Genomic DNA, 20,827 nt, shown 5'->3' on the forward strand with positions numbered 1-20,827 from the left:
CCCAAGGCGCGGCCTGCCGCCAAGCGCGCCCGGCGTGGCCGTAAAGCGTTTCCCGCCGTCGTAAAGCGTGCCGCGTCCTTAGCAACGGTGCCGCGCTTCCGTATCGCCGGGGCAGCATGGCGGCGTGCGGGGCGGCCGAGCTGGCGCAGGCCCTGAGCCGGCCCCTGAGCTGTCTGCAGGGCCCCGAGTGCGGCCGGGCGGCTCGGCTGCGGGCTCTGGAGGCCATCCGGGTCGAGGTGCAGGAACGGCCGCTCTCGTCGGAGGCGGCGCGGGAGGTTTTCGAGGCTCAGCTGGTGCGGCCGCTGGCGCGCTGCCTGGCGGGGGACGCGGCGGAGCGGTGTCGGGAGCTCGCCCTGCAGCTCCTCCTGCACGGCCTGAGCCGCTGCGAGCGGCTCGGAGAGGCGCTGCCCGTCCTGCTGCCCGTCCTGGCGCAGCGCCTCGGCGCCGAGCCGTGCGAGGAGCTGCGCCTCGGCCTACTCCAGCTGCTGGGGCTGCTGCTGCGGCGCGGCGGGGCCGACGTGGCCCCGTACCTGTCCGATGTGGTCGGCATCCTGCAGGCCGCACTCCTCGACCACTACGCCGAGGTCAGGCGGGAGGGCTGCGGGTGCGCCGTGGCCTGCGCCCAGGCCGTGCCAGGTGAGGCTCGGGGGCGGCGCGGGGGGGATCGCGGAGTGCCGTGAGATGCGCTGTCCCGGGGGGGCCAGGCTGGGGCCGGAGTCTGTGGGGATGCAGCCAGCAGCAGGGAAGAGAAATACGTTGTGCACAGCCTCACAGGAGCGCTTCGTCAGCCCCGAGGGGGATACGGTGAAGAAGTGTACCAGATATCCACTGGTGGATGCGGGTTGGGCGTGAACCAGCACTGTGCCTTCCAGCCCAGAGAACCAGCCTTACACTGGGCTGCATCGAAGGTGCGGCCAGCGGGGTGAGAAGGTGACCCTGCCCCTCTGCTCTGTGCTGTGAGCCCTCACCTGGAGTACTGCATCCACATGGGGAGTGCTCGGTGCAACACAGATGTGAACCAGAGGAGGGCCATAAAAATGACTTGTGGGATGGAACACATCTCCTACAAGGACAGGCTGAGAAAGCTGGGGCTGTGCAGCGTGGAAAAGGGAGAGCTCCGGGGAAACCTGAGAGCAGCCTTCAGTATCTGAATGGGCTGTAAGAAAGAAGGGAACAGACTCTTTAGCAGGGTCTGTGTGATAGGACAAGGGGAAATGGTTTCAAACTAAAACAGGGCACATTTAGATTGGTTATAAAGAAAAAGTTTTTTATGCTAAGGGTAGTGAGGTGTTGGTACAGGGTGCCCAGAGTGGTGGCAGTGCTGTGTCCCTGCAGACACCCAAGCTCAGGGGACAGAATCTGAGCACTGATGGAGCTGTGGTTTCCCTGCTCGGTGCAGGGAAGTTGGACTTGATGACCTTGAAGAGTGCCTTCCAACTCTTAAACAATTCTATGATTCCATGATCAGTTATGGCGTGTGGGTGACGATGTTTCAGTGGGGGAGCAGTGCTTGTGGGCTGGCATTCAGCTCCAATATAATGTAAACATCAGCTTGCTGCTCACAGTGCTGCAGAAATCACCCTGCTCAAAATGTGTGGCCCCTGTAGAGAATGGAGCACTTGAAGTTTCTGTCTCTCTCCTAACAGAGCACTTCCACATGCAGTCGGAATCTCTGATAAAGCCCTTAATGCAAACAATTTCACACCAGCACTACAGAGTTCGTGTGGATGTAATTCAGGCTACTGGAGCAGTGATACAGTTTGGAAATGGGAAGTCTGTGGATGATGTTCTGTCTCATCTGGCCCAACGGTTATTTGATGAGATTCCCAAGGTGTCGATTTTCTTCTTTTTTTTTGTGAGGGATCAGGGGGTGTTATTTTAAATCTAGCTTTCTATTTGTTTTTCCCATTGATTTTCAGCATTCATGCATCCATTTAAGGTATGTAAGCTTGTCACATATGGGCCCAGTCAGCTGTGGACTATCCAAAAGCAGGTGGATGGCCTGTTCCACTGCTGTCTGGTTCTGCACGCTGTTGTAGTGTGTAGGCACCTTAATGTTAAAGGAGGCCTCCAATTCTGCAAAATTCTTCTGGCAGATCTCTCCTGGATTTTGTTCTATGGTTTTTTTAGATGTTTAACAAAGACAGTTTGGGTTCCTTCATAAAAAGCAATTGCAGTAGTCCTTTGTAAATGTGCTATGTAATCATAAATAATTTCATTTTTTGAGTGGGTGCTTTCAAATACTTAACTTTGGTTTCCGTTACAGTAAATGGATAAAATTGTCTTCTAGAGAATGGCTGGAAAAGTGCAAATTCGAAAGAAATGTACATTTCTCATGTTCTCAGAGAGATACAAAGCACAAGAAGTGTGTTTGTGCAGTACTTCGTCTAAGGCCGAGTCAGAGAGAGAACACAAGGGGGAGCACGGGGTCGTGCTGAGATGCTGCAAGTGAGGAGATCCTCTGCTCTTCTCATTATCACAGACTGTTCCTGCACTAGATACCAAATCTTAGCTACCAAAAGCAATTTTTTATTCTTTCTATCTTTTGAAGTATTTACCTGACTTTTTAAAAATGAATTATTTTTTTGTTCCCTCATTTTTAATCCACGCAGGTTCGTCAGGCTGTAACAACTGTGGTTGGAGAATGGCTGTTGCACCTCCGGGACAGATACTCCTATTTTCACAAGTTGATCCCCCTGTTACTCAGCAGCATTGCTGATGACATTCCTGAAAATACGTAAGCAGAATACTTTTGATTTTTCTTTTCTTTTTTTCCCCCTCCACTTCCCTTCCTCTGTGTGGAAGTATTTCTATGTTTACAAATAAATTATTTGGAAGAAAAGTAAACATTTGTAAACCTACTCCTGACAGTGTAACCTCTGGTGACTTGTTTGTGTGAGGAGGGAAATGGTAAGAGAGGCAGAGCTGGGATTACCCTCTAGAAGAAGTGTTCATCAGCATCAGCTCTTCCCACTGCTTCCAATTCTTCCAAATGAATTCAAGAAGTCATAATTTCCAAAAGTCTCATTTTAAGATGTTTTCCTGTGGGGGTCATGGTTTTTATTTTATTTTGAGCCTAGGACACTAGCTTGGACTTATTGGGAAAAGATAGGCTTGCAGTGGGAGAAGGAGAACGAAGAAGATCTGAAGGATAAGATGGATTTTAGTGTTCCACCATCTCATTATCCCAAAGGAGGTGAGTATTGCACAGAAAGTAGGGATTTTCCAGGTGGGTGGTGCTGAGGAGGATTGGCTCAGCACTGTTCTCTCTGGAGAACTTGCATTTAAAAGGGGGGGAAAAAGTGTATGACCTGAGAGCAATTGCCTTTTTTTTCCCCCTTCCAAACTTAGTGATTCCACAGAGATTGCACAGAAGAGTCCTTCTATTTGATGCCTCAATTAATTCTTTAAATGGCATTTATGCTGTCAAAACAATTAAAAGGAAATCATGGAAGTTGTTAGGCAGCATTTTCCAAAGAGGGCACTGTGCCATACTCTTGTACGTTTTCTTCCTTCTTTAAACATTTTAAAGCATAAACTTTAAGCCACTTTGTAGTAAGAAATATATATACATTTTCTGAGTGGTGTGGAATTAAGAATATTGCAGTATCTATTAAAGAAATACTACTTGCACATGTAAAATCCTCAGCAGCATTTGGAACATCTTCTTCCACACTGAAGCAGATCCCCAGAGCTCATCTTGGAGTCTCTAAACTCTTCTGAGGCTTTTCCTTCCACATGGCTGTCATTGTCTTGTGAATAATTTGTGGGTTTGTTTTCCCTCTCCAGTGACCCGACCAGGACTGGGGTGTCGGGAACTCGTGTCAAGGAACCTCTCCAAAGTCCTTCCAGCTCTCTGCCGTGATCTAACAGACTGGGTTGAAAGCACGAGAGTGAAAGCATCCCAGCTTCTGTATGTGTTACTGCTGCACGCAGAGGACCACATAACACAGCACATGGAGCTGCTTCTCAGAACTTTGTATCAAGCATGCTTGGATGAAGAAAGCGAGGTGGTTAGGAATGTAAGTATCTGCTACATGCTTCATGAAGACACTCGTGTGTGTGCCTGGTGCACTGTGTGAGGGATGGCAGTACCGTGGGTCACTGCAGCTTCCCCGTGACATCGGGATCAGCTTTTAATGGGTGTTAAAAATATGGATAAATTGTATTTAATTACTGTGTTAAAATCAATGCATTCTTGCATTGTTGGTCTGAAGACCGATAATAAAATTATTTAAATACTGTTTGGTTTATCAGCCAACTCCATGAAGCTTCAAAAATGATCTCCATAAAAATCATAAGCAGATTAAAGTGTAAAAGCCTTGTGGCAACAGATTCCATTTAGAAACTTGTGCAGGTCATGCCCGTTCAGGTTCAATTGATCATCTCCCCCTGCTGCATAGCCCACCTTGTTCCACACAGTACCTGCAGTCATTGTACTTAAAACTCCTAGCCTTTTTGCAAGGAATAATTAGTATCATTTTTATCTAATAGTGTATCAGTTGTTGCTCTCAAGGCTTGGTTCAATAATAAGGCAATAAAATCTATGTCACTGAAAGGACTAGATGGATTTCTCAGAGGCCAGACAGCCAATACAAACTGTTTTTACAATTTTTAGAGAAGATCTGTTCATTTTTCTACACAAGCAAGACAGCATACATATAACAAAAGCATCACGTAAGTTAATTCAGAGCTGCAAATGGAATTGCCTTGGGGAATTGGAAGAATATTTTCCACTCACTGGATGCAAGTAGTCCAACTGATGTTAAATAGAATGGATTTCCCAAGTCAAGGTTTTCTTTTCATTCCCACTGTGAGTTTAGCCATATGCAGACTGAGAAATCCATGTCTGAAATGATTCTTCTTCGAGTCTGTTTTTCCTTTGCAGTTTCTTTTTGTTGGCTTTATACTCTGTCTCAATACCAGTTGTTGTTTCTCTCCCTTCATTTTTCCTGAATTGATTCAAATTTTAATTAGGTTCAATTGAACATACGTGGCTAAATCACTAGAGTGGGAGTGACGTATATAAAGGGAAGTAAGCTTTTGTGTTTGGGGAAATGAGCCAACTGCTGAATGAAGAAATTAGGAGGAAATGTTCCTGTTGCACAGTGTAAAGTGTGTCTGTGTAATGCACCTGATTGGGGTCAGGCATCAGTAAGGCCTGATGTGCTGGTATGTCACGTAACAACAGCATGCTTTGCAGGCAGAGATGGGATCAAAGTGCACAAGTGTAATGGGGAATGGATTTCAGCCCTTTCTGCTAAAGGAGAGATAGCAAGCAGTGAGCAGCTCCATGGCAGTGCTTCCACAGTAAGCCAAATCAGTCACATCACTGCCAAAATACAGTACAATAGCAAAAAATCCCATTGATGGATTTATTGTTGATGCTTTGAATGAGTGGGTGCATGGAGAGCACGTGCCTGAGGACAGCATTTGGAGAAAGACTTGAAACCAGCAAATCTGCAACATCTGGTTATTTTGAGCTTGAGACTTAATTACACTGCAAGCTGTACGCTTCATTTCTGTACGTTACTTTCACATGGAGGTTTGAGGCCAAGCAGGGTGCTTGCATACCTTAGTATGTGTTTACTGAACACATGTCAAGAAAATTTCTTCACACGTATAACAATTCCTGAGTGTGTGGAAAAGGCCTACAAGGCAATTGCTGCAGCATTTAGAGTAACAGCTGGCATCGTAAAAAGAAAAATCCCATTGATGTACTGAATGGTCTTTATGTTTCCAGAAGAATCCTCTACAGCTAATGTTCTTTTTTTTTTTCCAGTGTGTGAAGGCAGCAGAATTGATTGGAACGTTTGTCAGTCCTAAAGTGTCTTTGAGATTAATCACATCAGCCCTTGAGATAACACCTAGGCCGTCTTGTTTAATGGTTCTTGCTGCAGTGATTCGAGGTAGCCCCAAAAAAATCTTGCAGCCTCATTTGAGCGATCTTGGCGGCACGCTGTCACAGGCTGGAGTTTGTCAGCAATCTGAGGAGGTAAGGATTTAGGGAAACGTGACACCGTGCTTCTTGAACTTGCTTCTTCATTTGTTCTCCTTAAGTCCTCCCTTACCTTTCCTGCGCACTCCCAACCCACTCTGTCTCAGGATGTATCTTAACGTGTCTGAGACTAAGACAGGAGTTTACATGTCTTTCCCAAGACTGCTTATATTCTCCTAGTGGTCTCCCGATCAAACTATTCCCAAAAAACTGCTGGCAATTCATCCCCTTAGCAGATGTGGATTCAAGTTCCAGAGCTGATGTAGGATGCTTCATACTGTGGGGGAAAAATGGAGAGGTGTGAGGAGGAAAGAAGAGGCTGTTAGAATGCGCTGTACAAACAGCATTCTCCATTGGCCAGTCCAGAGCCAGAATTCAACCCATGCTTTGAAATTCTTTGTGTTCTCAGTCCAAACAAGATAATGTGTTTTAATCATCAGCAATGGACAGCTTTCACAGGCCACAGAGACTGGTATGTTGGCTTCCCAGGAAAGATTCCCTTTTCGTGTCATTTCTGATTTTTGTTTTGTATTAATTTGTGTACTGTTTTCTGTTTTAAAAAGAAGACAGCAGTATGCTGCTTACCTGTACATTTAAGAGCATGTTCTGTATTCTGTTCAGCTTGGTTGCTTCTCATTAAGTTTCATTAAGATTCTAGCAAGGAGGCCTTTGTAAATTAGAAATCTCTTCTCAAATGGACCTTTGCTAATGGCTGAGCCATTCTGCCATCTGAAGAATATTCATCAGTTGCTATATAAGGACGGGAGAGCTTCTCTTCAGTGTGCAAAGGAGAATGATTCTAGGATTATAATTATTATTTTCTTTATCTTACTCTTCTTTTTTTTTCTCCTCCACACTTGCCCAGATGTGGAAATAGATCTGCAAGGAATCCTGACCACCTCCCCCACAAATGCAGTCCCGGCCTTTCACTGCAGCACAAGTTTTTTGGCCTTTGTTCTTAAGATGACCAAAAAAGGCTGCACTGCTGCCTTCAGAAAATTCTGTCTTCGTGAGATTCAAAAGTCCCTTTACAAAAGTTATTCATGTGTGTAGACTGAATCTGGCATAATTATCTTTCTGAGCCAATATAAGATACACATGTGGAGTTATTCTAGGTTTCTTCCCTAATGGAATATACACCAGTGATGCAGAGAATTAACCTTAATCTCTGTGAAGCCTGGGATGATTAGGAACTCACATAACTGGAAGCACTACAACCTGATTGTTCAAACAGCAATTCCCTGAGGTGTATCTGCAGAACTGCTTGGAGGTCTGACGCTCAGCATTTCCACGCAGCGGCGTACAGAAGGCGCATTCATCTGAGTCGGAGCAGTTGGTGGAATTGTGAAATTGTTCTAACCTATGGTTTTGGAAACAATCTATCTCTAAAATAGAGAGCAAATGCTGCACAGACATTGTTTAGCTAAGGATTGACTGTGTCCATGAGATTAATAGCATGGATAGCTAAACTATTTCTAGACTTGATTTATTTTTGGTAATAAATTTATAACAATGGCCCCTTCTGTTAGTTGAATGTAGTCTGACAGCTTCATGGAATATCAAGTGCACTTTATCATAGAAGTTACTGCAGGCTAACTGACAAGAATATTGACTTCCACTGACATCAGTTGGATCAAGATAACAGGCATTATATTGCAGCAAACGAGATAAAGTGGCAAAGATAAAAGCAGACACTCGGGTTTTCTTGTTTTATGCATTTAACCACTACTGTTCAGTTGAAATAGTCAGACATGGAATAATATTTGAAAAAGTTATAATAGATGTTATTAATTAACAGATTGCTCTTCAGAATGAGAAAGTGCTACCTGTAAGCACAGCAAAATGCTTTGATGTTTTTATTTGCAATGGAGCGGTTGTGAGGTTAAGAGCAGGATCACTGAGTTTGTTGCCAGGACAAGGCAGGAAGAATATGCTGTGTTCTGTAGGAAGTAAAACGTAGGTCACCAAGAGAACCAGCATCGAGTGATGGATGTGGCTAATTTAGAAGACTGTACAGCACTCAGATTTTATTATTATCACTTCTCTTATCTCGCTCTTAAGGAGAATATTTTCTCATGAACACAATAAATATATGCTTTTATTTAATAAAGGTCCTTTACATGGAGCAATTGCTTTGCTGTGTACGAGCATTGATCCAGGTATGCCAGGAAGACTGCCAAGAAATTTGCTTGCAGCTCATGAAAGTTTTGGTGACAGTGATGGCAGTACCAAGTTCTCAGCACCTTAAAGAGAAGGTAAGATACAGACTGTTTTAGCATGCTGTATTTCCTTATTCTGATGTTGATAAAGTGCTTTGTCTAAACAGAGCCATAGTTTTTTGTGTGGCTGTTAGAATTTAAACCACAGAAATCCTTCACTGAGATTGGTACAGATTGAAATTATTTGCTATTGCCTGAGCTTAACTCTGGCTCTGTTGTGCATCTCTTACTGACTCTTAATGACAACCAAGAGAACCTTTACATGGGGTAAATTCTTTTTAGTGTTTGAAATAATGCAGGAGTGAAAGTGGGACTAGCATTACTATTATTTTTATTAATTATATTGTTATCAATAATAATGAAATCAATTCTTTTTTTTTCTCTCTCTCTCTAAACACACATCTGACTGATTTTACAGTAGTTGAACTTTTTGCCCCTGACCAGAACTAAGAGCTTAAATGTTGTTGCAGGAATGCTTTAAAGCAAAGGGCATCTGTAGATGCCCTGATAATAGATGAGCTTTTGGGCTACACATTTTCTCACCCCCTTATTCTTCTCTTCCTCTTACTTCCCCAAGATAAATAAATCAGCAAGCCTTCTTCATGTAGTATAATCACGACCCATCCAAGTTGTCTGTCTTCAAATGTGCTTCTTAAATGTGATGGCTATTCTACTGCCTTTGCTCTTGCTCCCAGGCATGCTATTCCAGAGGCCTGTGCACCATCAGTATTTATGGCCCCCAGCTGAAAGGCTGCCTCCAATGAGGCACACACTTAGAAAACTGCTCTGAAAGAGGTAAAACAGAACAAGTATTAAAAATACTTTGTAGGACAAAGAGGTACAGCATGAAGATCTGTCTTGTGGAGAGCCAGTGAGAGAGCTGGATTTATTTTATTTCATTTATTGGCCTTGTAGTTTTTCTATTTGTTTTTTTTAACAGAATATCTGTCCACAAAAACTTCAGATTGATCTGATATCTTTTCCAGTATCTTGTCTGTTTAGCCCTTAAGTGGTCTGTAAAGTTAGCAATGTGAATTCATCCTCCTGCAAAGGAAGCTGTTTCATGGAGGTAAATCCTGATTTTCATCAACAAAATTTTATCTCTCAAGATTATTAAAGGTTTAGGATGTTCCTGCAGTCACAGTTGATTTTTAAAGCTGACAGGACTTTGGATGAGAATCTTTTTTCTCGTTAGCCTTTAGTTCAGTTACACAAATAGAGTATGTGGCGACAAGCTCACATAATTGCAACATATAAGTTTGTCACCAAAGTGAATCCAGCTTGCTGCTTTTTGCTTTTCTCCCCTGTTGCTGTTCTTACATTCAGGGTCAAAAGATTTGGAGAGTAAAAAGCAATGACAAGATTTGCATTATAGAATTTCAGTTCAGATAAGGAGATAAGGAGACAGCAGAGCAGAGCGATAGCGGAGGCTGCAGCTGATGCGACTGATGCACATCTGTGTTCTTCCCACTTGTGATTCTTGGCCCTTCGGCTTTGCAGCCCCCAGTGTTTCTAGTTGCCTGGGGCTAAGAGAAGAGATCAGGACCACCAACTGAGCACTGAGGAACTGTGATGAGGGGGATGGTTTACAGCCCCCAATAGGCTGAAGCTAAGTCAGATGTTACAGTCAGTCAGGCATGTTTTGAGCTTGTCAGTGCTGTAACTGGTGACCTAAAGGTAAGGCTTCTTTTTGTTATCAGTATCCTATGCTGTCTCAGTTCTTCTCTGGGTGTGTGTTGATTACTAGCATGAAAGTAACGCATTGTTAAACTTGCTTGTTTTCAAATATATGAAAGAAAATCACCCTTGCTATTCTTTTTATTGACTACGAGACACTTCTGAATGAGAAGATGCACAACAATCTGCTGGCATATTTGATTTCTCTCCAATTTTTTCAGTTGCACATGTGAAACCAGTTAATAGTTTATTTTTAATCACCTCTGAAAGAAGCATTGTTTTGTGCCTCCTTTGTTTAGTAAAGAACAAAAGGTGTTGTGGATATGGGGGGATTGGAGAATGGTTTCTCTCGTGACACATTCTGTCATGTAACATCTTCCAATTTATTTACAGATAAATGAGTATTTTACATCCAGGTTATTCTGTTTTGTTTTGACTGGCTCATAGAACGCTCCCAGAAAGAAAAATTCACTGTGTTGAGGCAGGCAAAGCTGCTTTATGAATGACCTTTGTTCCTAGCAAATCCGGATTGATTGGCTTATTTTAAAAATCTCATTTATTTTCTCCACATCTGGATCTTTCATAATAACACCTTTGTCTGGCAAGTTATTAGCCAGCAACACTCCAATGGTCCTTGGCGTGCTTTAGCTGACGCGTGCGGTGGAGTTCAGTTCAAAACCAGTAGAGAGATGGCTGTGATGTTGTGGTCCTGCTGCACCTCGTAAAGTCAAACGGTGTCACTCACAGCGCTGTGCTGCAGCATTCCCTGCTGGAACTGATGGCCAAGCTGAGGATGTGCTGCTCCTTACTGGGGTTCCCAACCATGCCTGGCTCCTATTCTTGGCTCGCTGTCTGCTGAAATCAGTGGTGCTGTAGGCACTGCTTTCAGCATGCTCCTCATCTCTGCCTACAAGAACTTCTACATGGCTTTTTGCCTCATTAAAGTTTGAAAGGAGAAAAAGCAAAACACAAAAGCAGGAGGAGAGGAGGGAATTCCTTGCCCTGTCTGAGCAGTATTGGCTGTAGTTTTGGTAGCTGCCATAGGCCTGGATGTCTGTGTGGGAAATTGCCTTTACGTAGATGTTTAAAGCATTGTTAAGCTGAGAGAAAATCACTGCATTGCTGAAATGAATATGACTGGTTTCATGGCTTGGTTAGGTTTTGGATAGCTTTTCAAATGGATCAGAGATGCTTCAATTTTGGTCCTGCACTGCTGTGTTCCTTACAGTTTTGCTCTGAGATCAGGACAAATATTTGTTTGAAAGTCAGAATTACAGGATTTATTATAGGCCAACACCGTGTGCATTGGGCTTGATCATCCAAATTGCAACTGTGGGAATCCCTTCCCTTTCTTGTGGTTAAACAGAGTTTCAAAGGTTGACCTGTTTTTCAAACATCACCCCAGTTAAGATGAAGTATCTCGCCTCTCTTTTCTTAACAGGCGGAAGAAGCAATGTGTTCATTAGCTGAAGTGCAGCAGTTGGATGATTTTCTTTACCTCTACAGACAGCATATCCTTCAGCTTCTGGAATGGGTCTCAGTGTCACACGACAGCTGGACCTGTTATTCTCCAGAAATATTACAGTTAGATGTCATTGCGACTCATTCAGGTATGACTTATTTAGTGCTGTGATAGCCCATCCAGTTCTTAAAAATGGAGTGACAAAGTAATAATCTCGGTAGCCTGCAGACACGTGGCACTTTACAATGAATAATGTAGTATTCAGAACCTCTGCAAGAACGATGAAAAGCAAAAATGAAAATGTGCAGGCAGCTCCAATTCCTAAAGCACCCATCGGCTGCAGGGAGCCTCCGCCATCTGAAATCTGGGAAGAAAGCTCTCTAACCCCAGTGTGGTGTTGGAAGGCAGCCTTCCTTTATTCCTCACAGTGCATTGCAGGCGACTTGATAAATCAAGCACGCGCTCTCACGGTTCAAGGCTGAAGTCCTTTTCTTATTTGTGGAATGAACAAGAAGTTTTTTCACTGCAAGCTCTGAGAAGCCAACTTCCCTGCATGCTTGCATTCCCCTTCCCATGACTGAGGAACTCCTAGACAGTCGTCTGGCTTCTCCTCCGTGGCAAATAAATCATAAAATGTCTGGGCAGACGTTTTGACTTGCCCCCCATGCTGGTTATTTGCTGCTGTCTGGGTTTTCTGTCTAACACAGCAGCTCCTAGGGCTAATCTGCTTGTTTGTTTTTCTTTTTCTCTCTTATCATTCCCACACAGAATGCTGCTTTTTAATCAGTGTAATCAGGCTTACTCATTTCCAATGTCTCAGTTTTTGCTGCTTTTCAGGAATGTGTACTTACTCTGAAACTAGCAGTGTAGATTATTTTGTTTATTTCCCATCTGTTGGATTTGGTGTTATCAGTATGATATAATAAGTGTCCTAAGAATGCCCCAAAACTCACATGAAGTAATATATCTCAAATAAATGTTAAGAAAATAAAGACCTACTTGTTGACATGGAAATTTAGCAAACTGCAGCTTAACATTCACCCCGTATTGCCTAAGTCTAGACATTGGAGATTTATTTTATTTTTAATTAGTCACTGCATTTCCAGATACTACTAAATGCTATTGAGAATGGTGAACGGTTCAGTCTGTGTGTTTCACGTGTGAAGAACCTTCTGGTCACCAGAAAGGCCCGGGTGTTGTGTCTCTTCCTGTGCAGGTTCTGAGTGATGGGACTTGAGTGGATGTGTATCACAGGAAAGTGAACTGGAGAAGTTTCTAGGGGAAGGTAGTTCATAGCAAGCAGCAGTCCACAGCAAGCAGCTCACAGAATAAAGCAAGTCGGTGGTCCGAGTGTCTTCCTCTTAAAAACCATGCAGATATGAATCGTTGCCAAGGAGAAGGGCAGCACCTTCCTCTGACCAAATCACTTCTTCCCGTGTTGGGCTGACAGCTCGGGGCTTATTTCTTAGCTTCTTGGTTAGTGATAAAAAAGAATTCATCAGAGGAGGTGAAACAGAGCATGAATTTGGAAAATATTTTTGCTTCAAATAGTAGCTTGTAAAAATTCACTGCATTTTAGATTCTGTTGTCAAATGCAAAGGAGCTTTATGTAAACATGGAGAAATAATAAGGCTGCGGTCATTTTGTTACACAAGTTTTGAGGCTGACCCTTTCAAACATGGCATTTCCTGTGAGTGCAAAGTTAAATGCTGTTTTAACACCAGGCATATTACATATTTTAAAGTGCTTCTGTGTGAACCATCTGAATAGAAATTAACTGTATTCTTACGTGTTTGTTTTCTAGGTCCTGTCATAGGTGAAGCTCTCCATGACTTTATTCTCATTCTTAAGACGTGTCTGCAGCCAAACAAAGATCCCCAGATGCGCTTAAAACTTTTCACTGTGTTATCAGAGTTGCTCCAGAAAGCCAATGAGACCATCAATTCCCAGGGGTAAGCAGAGCTTTGATTTTTGGTTTTTGGTTTGTTTGTTTGTTTTTTGCAGAGTTATGTATCATTATATGCATGGGCTACGTAGAATCGTAGGATTGCTCAGGTTGGAAAAGCCCTTAAAGATCACCAGGTCCAACCACAACCCAACCATACTCGCCCAACTCTCTAACAGCCCTTCACTAAATGATGTCTCTGAGCACCAATAGCACAAGCACTGTATGTCCTCTCGTGGAATTGGCTCATATTTAACATCAAGTTACAAGCATTTATAACAGTGAGACTTGAAGGCAGAGAGAGGGAGGATTTACTTGCATTTGAAGCAGCAAAAAGTACATCTTAATGGTGATGAGAGTGTGGTGAAATAACAGTAAGTTCTGGCTACAAAATCACGTTCATTGCTGGCAGTGATTTGTTCAGCTGCACAACAGTTTACATAGGAAGGGTTTCAGTTATTACACCAAGCACCATTGCATGATCATCAAATTTTGTTTGAATCTGACATTATTGTGTCAGAGAGCTGCCAGCTATTGCTTTCCCAGTTCTGTTTCAAAGTGATAGAACAAATATTCTCCCAAACAGCACAGAGTTATGGTTAACGTGATGCTGATGGAACTGACCTCTGCACTGGAACTGCTTGGAACTAAAAGGAGATTTGGAGTGATAGTGATCATCAATGATATTTTTTTCTAGCCAATTTTCTAATTGGGAATTATGAACTCTGAGAAACGTATTTAAAATAGTAAATCGAAGGTTTTTGGCGAATTTCTGTGTGTTTATCGGGATACAGATTTGTTGTTATTACTGAGTCCTATGCGCCACCTGCTGGGCGTGAGGCACGGCCTGATGCCTCGTGCGCTGCTCCTTCCCGCGGTGAGCAGGCAGCGGCCGGGTGCTGGGCTCCTGTCTGCAGCTGTGTGCAATGGGTGGTAGAGGTGCATTCCTGTGACAAGGTGTCGAGCAGCAGGGAGAGGTACTGTGCTGTGCTCTGTGTGCTTTGCAGCTGCCAGCTGCTGCGTGAGGCATGGGGATGAAGTGGACAACTGGAGTCGCTGTTGTCCAGTTAGAGATCAGGCAGATGGGGCTTCTCCACCAGGGGAAAGCTACTTATCTGGGGTGCTCCCTGCAGTGTTACAGTTCTGGTGTCAGCAATGGCATTCATACTTTTCACACTGTGAATTGTTTTCATTGGGCAGTCTCAAAAGGCCTTACAGATATTAATGAATCCTATCAGCACTCATGTGGAGCATTATCTCAGCCTCGCAGGCAGAGAAAATGAAACAGAGAGAAGGTAAGCAGTGAGTCGTGGGCATCATCTGAAGTGGGAGGAAGTCTGGCCTCTCCTTTCTGTGCATGTCTGGTATTTGCTTACATATTACCTCAAAAAATTAAGTTATGAAGGGCTTATCACATATGTTATAATCATGTTGACAAGATTTATTATTTTTTTTTTACAGATTCTTTTTTTCTCCTTTTCTGCCTGTGTTTCTATGGCAGAAAATTCTCTTTTGCATCCTGTCAGTCTCTTTATCACTTCCTCATGAGCCTTTATTTTGCTTTCTTATTTTTGGCTGCAGGCTGTTCCCTAGCTACCTGGAGATTGTGATAAAAGACATCCTGGCTCCTAATCTGCAGTGGCATGCTGGGAGGACAGCAGCTGCCATCCGCACCACAGCTGTGTCGTGCCTTTGGGCCCTTATTCACTGCCAGATGCTTGCACCAGAAGAGGTAAATTCTCTTTTTCATCAAATGTACTCTGAAATCTTGCACAGGAAAACAAAATAAAGGCAAAGAAGAAAAAAAGATCCTTATAGTTTGTAATGTTTTCAAATAGATGCGTAGGTTTCATAATTATTTAATTGCAATGGAGTAGTAACAAGTGAAATGATTAGCAGTGAGGGTATGATGGGGCCTGGTGGCAGAGCCAGGGCCTGCTCTGTGCTGGGTTCTGCTCACCACCACGAAATGCTGCAGGGCTTCGTCCTGGCACAACAGCAGTGCTGACACAGAGCATTGTGAGCATCATCAGTGCAGTGTTGACATGGCCGGGACTGGAGCTGCTGGCACGTGGTAGTGACAGCTTGTCTGTTGCCTTGGAGCCCATGGGGCTGTTGGGGAAAATCATCTAAAGGACTTCTGGAAAGGGCAGGAGGAGCTGAGATGGAACCTGAGGGGTATCTATGGAAACTGATGCAGAGAGCTGGCAGGGATTGTCCTTAAAGAAATGCGAGGTGCCATAGTGATGGAGGATCGGTGGAATCAGGGGGGTTGAAGCTGCTCACAAAAATGGTGTTTGAAAATGGTGCACTGGGAACACGCTAAATGTTATTCAACATTTACAGTCTCAATAACAGATCTTAATCGAACAAAGGGCTTAAGCACATGTGAGATATCAGAGGCTGCTGTTGTGTTCAAATGCTTTTCTCTATCGGTGGGCGACGTCGGTGCCCTTTTGCATCAACATACAGAAAATGTACGTGTGGAAGACAAATAAGGAATCGTGCCAGAGTGTTACACTGAAATGGTCTTTATTTTAAAACTTCCTTTTAGAATAAGAGCACCATCTACTGTACATAAATTGCTTCAGCTCCAAACTATTGAAAGTCTTGCCAGGATTTGTATTTTGTGGTGTTTTTGTTTTTTTTTTAATAAAAAGGCAGGTAAGTCTAAAGCTTTAATCAGCTTCAGAAAACTCATATGCATATGTACTGAGTGCTCATGAACGGTGTGATACATTGGTAGGTTTTTATTTCCCAAGCTTACTGCCAGGCAAAAATGGAGCTGTGTAACTTCAGGAGGTATAGGTATATTAGGTATAATTACTTATTTTTTTAATTAGGCAAGCCAAGATCTGTCAGACCAAATAATAACTTACATAAGCAATGAGCACAGTGCTTTAAACTGACCGAACTGCTATTGTTCTTCTATGCTTTCCTCATTACTCCTAGATCTTAAAAGTCAAGGATGTGTTGATGCCCCAGATTATTGCTGCCATGGACGAGGACTCTAAGATCAGTCGGCTGATGGGTTGCCGCATTGTTGGTGGTATTTTAAAAGTCTGTGGGAGGCAATTTGATGAAATCCAGCTTGGCAAGACTTACCCTGGTACGTATAAGAGTTGGGGCTTGGGGGAGATGTGTCTGTACTGTACAGTTACAATTGCTTCTCCCTGAGACTTCCTAGTAGTTTTGTTTGTAACACTGAGGGCGTTGTGGAGCACAGGTGCATTCACTGTGCAGGCTGTCTGCTTCACCTGCAGGCTCACTGTGGCTGCTAGCAATGCAAGCACTAACACAGACTAGGGAATGCCAAGTCTGTGTGATATCACTGATGTGTGATGGCTTTAATCCTATGTAAAGAGCAAAAAAAGCCTTTACACGGTTTGAATTCCAAACAGGGGTAGATTTTATGCTGACTTCTTTTTTATTCCCATAAATACATTCTGCTGCTCTTTCTATATCCTCTTATCTGGTTTATTTTAACTATTCGGGTACTTATTCCATAAAATAATTCTATAGATATTAAGGAACTGGAAAAAGAGTTGTACAAAACTATATGGTTAGCAACAGTTTTGTCTGTGAGAGCCCATTTAATGTCCTGAAGACGTAGCTCTGAACTGTTAGGTGAGACTTGGTGAAGTGTGTGAAGTATAGGTATGCATTTTAGAGAATCAAAGTGCTGGAACCTCAGTGGGTGTTGCTGAGCATGACTCCAGCAGCACCTGCTTCTTGCGAGGCCCTGCTCTGTTAGCGTTTCAGCTGCAGGCTTTCCTGTCACAGAGGTGTTGTGCTGCAGATACGTTGATGTCATTTTCAGATGCCCTCCCTCCCGAGTGGAACTGATTGATTGTTAAGTGTTCTTGATGTTGTTATGCATCACACCACCAGATGGAACTTCAGTCGGTGTTACTGTCTGCAAGGCTTACCAGAGGTTCATCTGCACTGCTTCTTACTTTAGACCGTATGAAATAATGTTCTAACTATAGTGAAAGCAGAGCAGCAATGCATTATATAAATGGTGGTCGCATTGTTCTCCGTGCAGTGTTTCAGAGAGCCAAGAGCAAACTGTGTCACTGTGCCATAAATAGACCTGAATACATAGCAGGTTGTTGTTCAGGACTTGTTGGCTTGATTTGGTTTGGAAAGGAAAAAGAAAAAAAAAAAAAGCAGCTCCAAATCTACGGTGCTGTGCTGTGAAATAGAGCTGTTCTCTGCAGTGCCTACCAGGGTGATGTTATACTGCTAAACAATTAGTCAGGAGAAGTACAATCTATGCTATGTGACAGGGTTTATGTTCTCAGAAATGTAAACAAATAAGTCTGCCCTTCCCAAACTGAGCATCTTAATGGCTGTTTTGTTACACAGTACTGCAGAAATCTTAACAACAAACGTCTTTATTTTGGTGAGACGTATAAACAGACCATCAGCAAAGCACATCTTTGCATCTTGCTTGTTCAAGTAGTCTGTGATGCATCTGTTCACTGAAAATGCAATGTTTTTACAGAAATACTGTGCTTTACAGAGTACAGAAGCACTATTTCTGCAATTAATGAATAGACATGCACAGTGCTAGCTAGGTAGAGTGCTAGAGAATAATTCCAGTGATTACGAAATAGATTTATGCTTTGAAACAAAAAGGGAAGATAACTTTTCTGTTGGTCGTGCCCTTTGGTTACATATGTGTTCTTTTCAGAGGTGTTAAAGCGTCTGGACGATGCATCAGCTGATGTACGACTGGCTGCTGCTCACACCTTAACTGACTGGTTTGAATGCTTGAAGGACAGTGATGTGAAATCTGCAATGAAAAGTCACATTGAGTTTCTGTACCAAGAGCTGTTGATACACTTGGATGACCAAGATCCAGATACCCAAAATGCAGTCCTAGGTAAGACTTTCAGTCATTTGTATTTTTAACAATGCTTTAAAAAAAATGTTTTCAAGTGTTGCATGAAAATAGTATTGATAAGGAGAGACTGCTCTGAGTGGGCTGGTGTCACTGGGAGCTTTCCTTTGGGTTTTGGTGATGGGGAGCTCAGACCTTTCACCTGTATGCAGAATGTAATGTTTCATCTAGCGTTCACCAGGGTGGGAATATCAGCATTTCTGATGAATCACAACTCTGTATAGACAGTAAACGGGACATGAATGCATCCACTGCAGGATGTGACCAAATCCCAGCTTGCTATTCAGATTCTGTGGAATTGATTGGTGTGTGACTCAGTGTTCAGCATGCCAATGTCAATGTACAGAACCTCAGCAAATGAAAGGGCAGCCGGCAGCAGGACTGCTCAACGTGCACAACAGCCCCAGGTTAGGCTGCAGCCACTTTGAGGGAACGTGGATAGAAAAACGCAAAGCAACTAATGATTCTTATACCATATTTTTGTTTTACAGAAGTATTGAAAGAAGGAAGCATTTTATATCCTGAGCTGCTTGTGAGAGAAGTCGAAGTTGCTGTAGATAAGCATCGAACACCAGTCTATTGTAAACAACTACTGCATCACATTCAGACCACCAGAGAACCAGCTTTATGAATCAGTTCTGCAGCTCTTCTTAGTGAGCTGCATTTGGAATCTGTTGATACGGATTGCTTTCATGTTTCATTTGCTCAAGGTAGGCTGAGCAATAGATTTTTTTTTCTCTAGAAGTTCAGTATTAGCTCATTTATAACTCAGGTTGGCACAACTACATTCTTTGCCATGTGAGCAGTTCTTTGTATTTACTAGCAATAAAACAATGTTTTAATTCTCTTTGCACTGGAAGCTTTCTAGATAAAAGGTTTAAAAGAGGAATATTTTTCAAGAATTTGACACCGTTTCTATTTGAGGGAGATCATTTATTTTAGAAAGTAATAATCTAATGTCGAATATATTTATGTTGTTCAGTGAGGATTCGGTCTTCCAAGGAGTATTTCAGACTGTGGCTGATATTCAGGCTTTGCAGTCACATCGGTGAGGCTCTGTTTTACCAGAAATAGAGACAGCCAAACTTGTGTTGCATAATGCAGCAGAATTTTCGTGATGTTTTGAGTGCTCGTTATGCTGCAGTCACAGGGACATATTCTGAGTAGGTGTCACCAAAGGGGTGTTCTGTATTGTCATTGTATTATGCTTTGTGACTGAGAATAAAGCTGACATTTTTTAAATTAAGGGTTGGATGTGGAAAAAAATGTGCTTTTTGTCATTTAGACGATCGGTATTTATGTTGCATTAATTAAATATACAGTATCTGCACCTTTATGTTGATACTGTAGTGCCTTGGAGGGCAAGCAATATTTACATCCTACTTAGAAGGGAAATTCTCCAATATTAGGTGAAAGTTTTGTGCTGGATTTTTTGTAGTTTTGATTTTGAGAGCGTTGTACTGTATAAGATTTTGGTTTGGGGTGTTTGGTGGTTGTTTGTTTTCGTGTTCTCAGCTATGGAATGAAGTGAGCTTCCAGTCATTGTGGATAGTGTGCCATTTATTGCACACACAGAAAAGTTGTGGAAAATCAGGTTCCTCTTTTTTTTAATTACTCGTTCTTTAGGCAGAAATGCTTTTTATCTTCTATCTCCCAAATGCCCTGGCTTTGTATCAAGTCTAAAAATAGGCTTTGCAAGGTTTGGCAATGCTCCTTATGCTTGGGAAGCCCTCCTGTCTGCTTATCTTTCCGAGCGAATTGTGTTTTTTCACACTTAGGATCCAGTTGGTAACCAAACTGTTTTTGTACCTACCTGCATTCTCAAAAAACATTTGAGAGAGAATAGAAAGGGAAAGCAGACCCTACTCCTCTTCTACAAGCAAAATCAGGCAAACTCATGGCTTCTCCTCTGCCAAATACTGCGCTGTTTTGAAGACGCTATCAGAAGGGACGACACCACTAAGGATACAGAGTATAGGAATCTCTGGATCTTCATGATCCAAAAGCCCTTTGGCCTTTCTGTAGAATAGACTGCACGTTTTAAATTGTATGTATGGTCTTCAAGGTGTTCTTTTCATGAATAGCCAAACTATATTCCTGTCCTGAGTGCTGTTTTAGTTGCCTAACAACTATCAGCAGTATGTAGCTCAGTGCAGCTGGAGGGTTGGCTCAATTTCCCAGAAGGTACAGTAAATAAAAATCACTAGAAAACATTGCATGGAATGAAAAGGTTGTGGAGTCTCCACCTTTGGGGAAATTCAGAGCCTGACTACAGACAGTCCTGGGCGACCTGTTCCACCTCCCCCACCTGAGCAGAGCTGTGGATTGCATGCCCTCCAGAGGTCCCTCCCAGCCTCAGCTGCTCTATGATTCTGTGAAATTGCTTTCTTAGTCTAATCAATTATTAAAAGTCCAGGAGACTACACGGCTATCCTAGCAGAACCCTATGAGGTTTTTCAGCATTCATTTTTCAAAAAATGGGGTTTCAAAGCACTGCAAAGCAACAGGCTCTTCCAGCACAACCTACGGTCTTGCTTTAGCAACAAGAAACCAATTCTTGTTATAAACTTCCCTTGGAAGTCCACCTGCTCAATTACATTTTGCTACAGGAACATTTTTT

General features: G+C 42.8%; 2 protein-coding genes across 2 annotated transcripts in view; both read left to right on the forward strand.

The window, feature by feature from the left end:
• The first annotated feature begins 116 nt into the window (after positions 1 to 116).
• On the forward strand, positions 117 to 19,453 carry DNAAF5 (dynein axonemal assembly factor 5). The gene is made up of 13 exons (XM_042864528.1): positions 117 to 636; positions 1,647 to 1,831; positions 2,613 to 2,737; positions 3,081 to 3,196; positions 3,790 to 4,022; positions 5,783 to 5,995; positions 8,110 to 8,253; positions 11,336 to 11,504; positions 13,161 to 13,308; positions 14,883 to 15,033; positions 16,254 to 16,410; positions 17,998 to 18,189; positions 18,699 to 19,453. The coding sequence occupies exons 1-13, from the start codon at positions 117 to 119 to the stop codon at positions 18,836 to 18,838; spliced, it is 2,493 nt and encodes an 830-aa protein (XP_042720462.1). The 3' UTR covers positions 18,839 to 19,453.
• The window catches only part of SUN1 (Sad1 and UNC84 domain containing 1), a 33,385-nt gene continuing 31,389 nt past the window's right edge, over positions 18,832 to 20,827 (forward strand). Inside the window, exon 1 of the mRNA XM_042864518.1 lies at positions 18,832 to 18,917. The gene's annotated coding sequence lies outside the window, so the exon portion shown is untranslated. The remainder of the gene's footprint in view (positions 18,918 to 20,827) is intronic.

Source organism: Lagopus leucura, unplaced genomic scaffold (assembly GCF_019238085.1).
Source record: "Lagopus leucura isolate 7727_CA_CO unplaced genomic scaffold, USGS_WTPT01 Super-Scaffold_760, whole genome shotgun sequence".
In the NCBI taxonomy this organism is placed as follows: domain Eukaryota; kingdom Metazoa; phylum Chordata; class Aves; order Galliformes; family Phasianidae; genus Lagopus; species Lagopus leucura.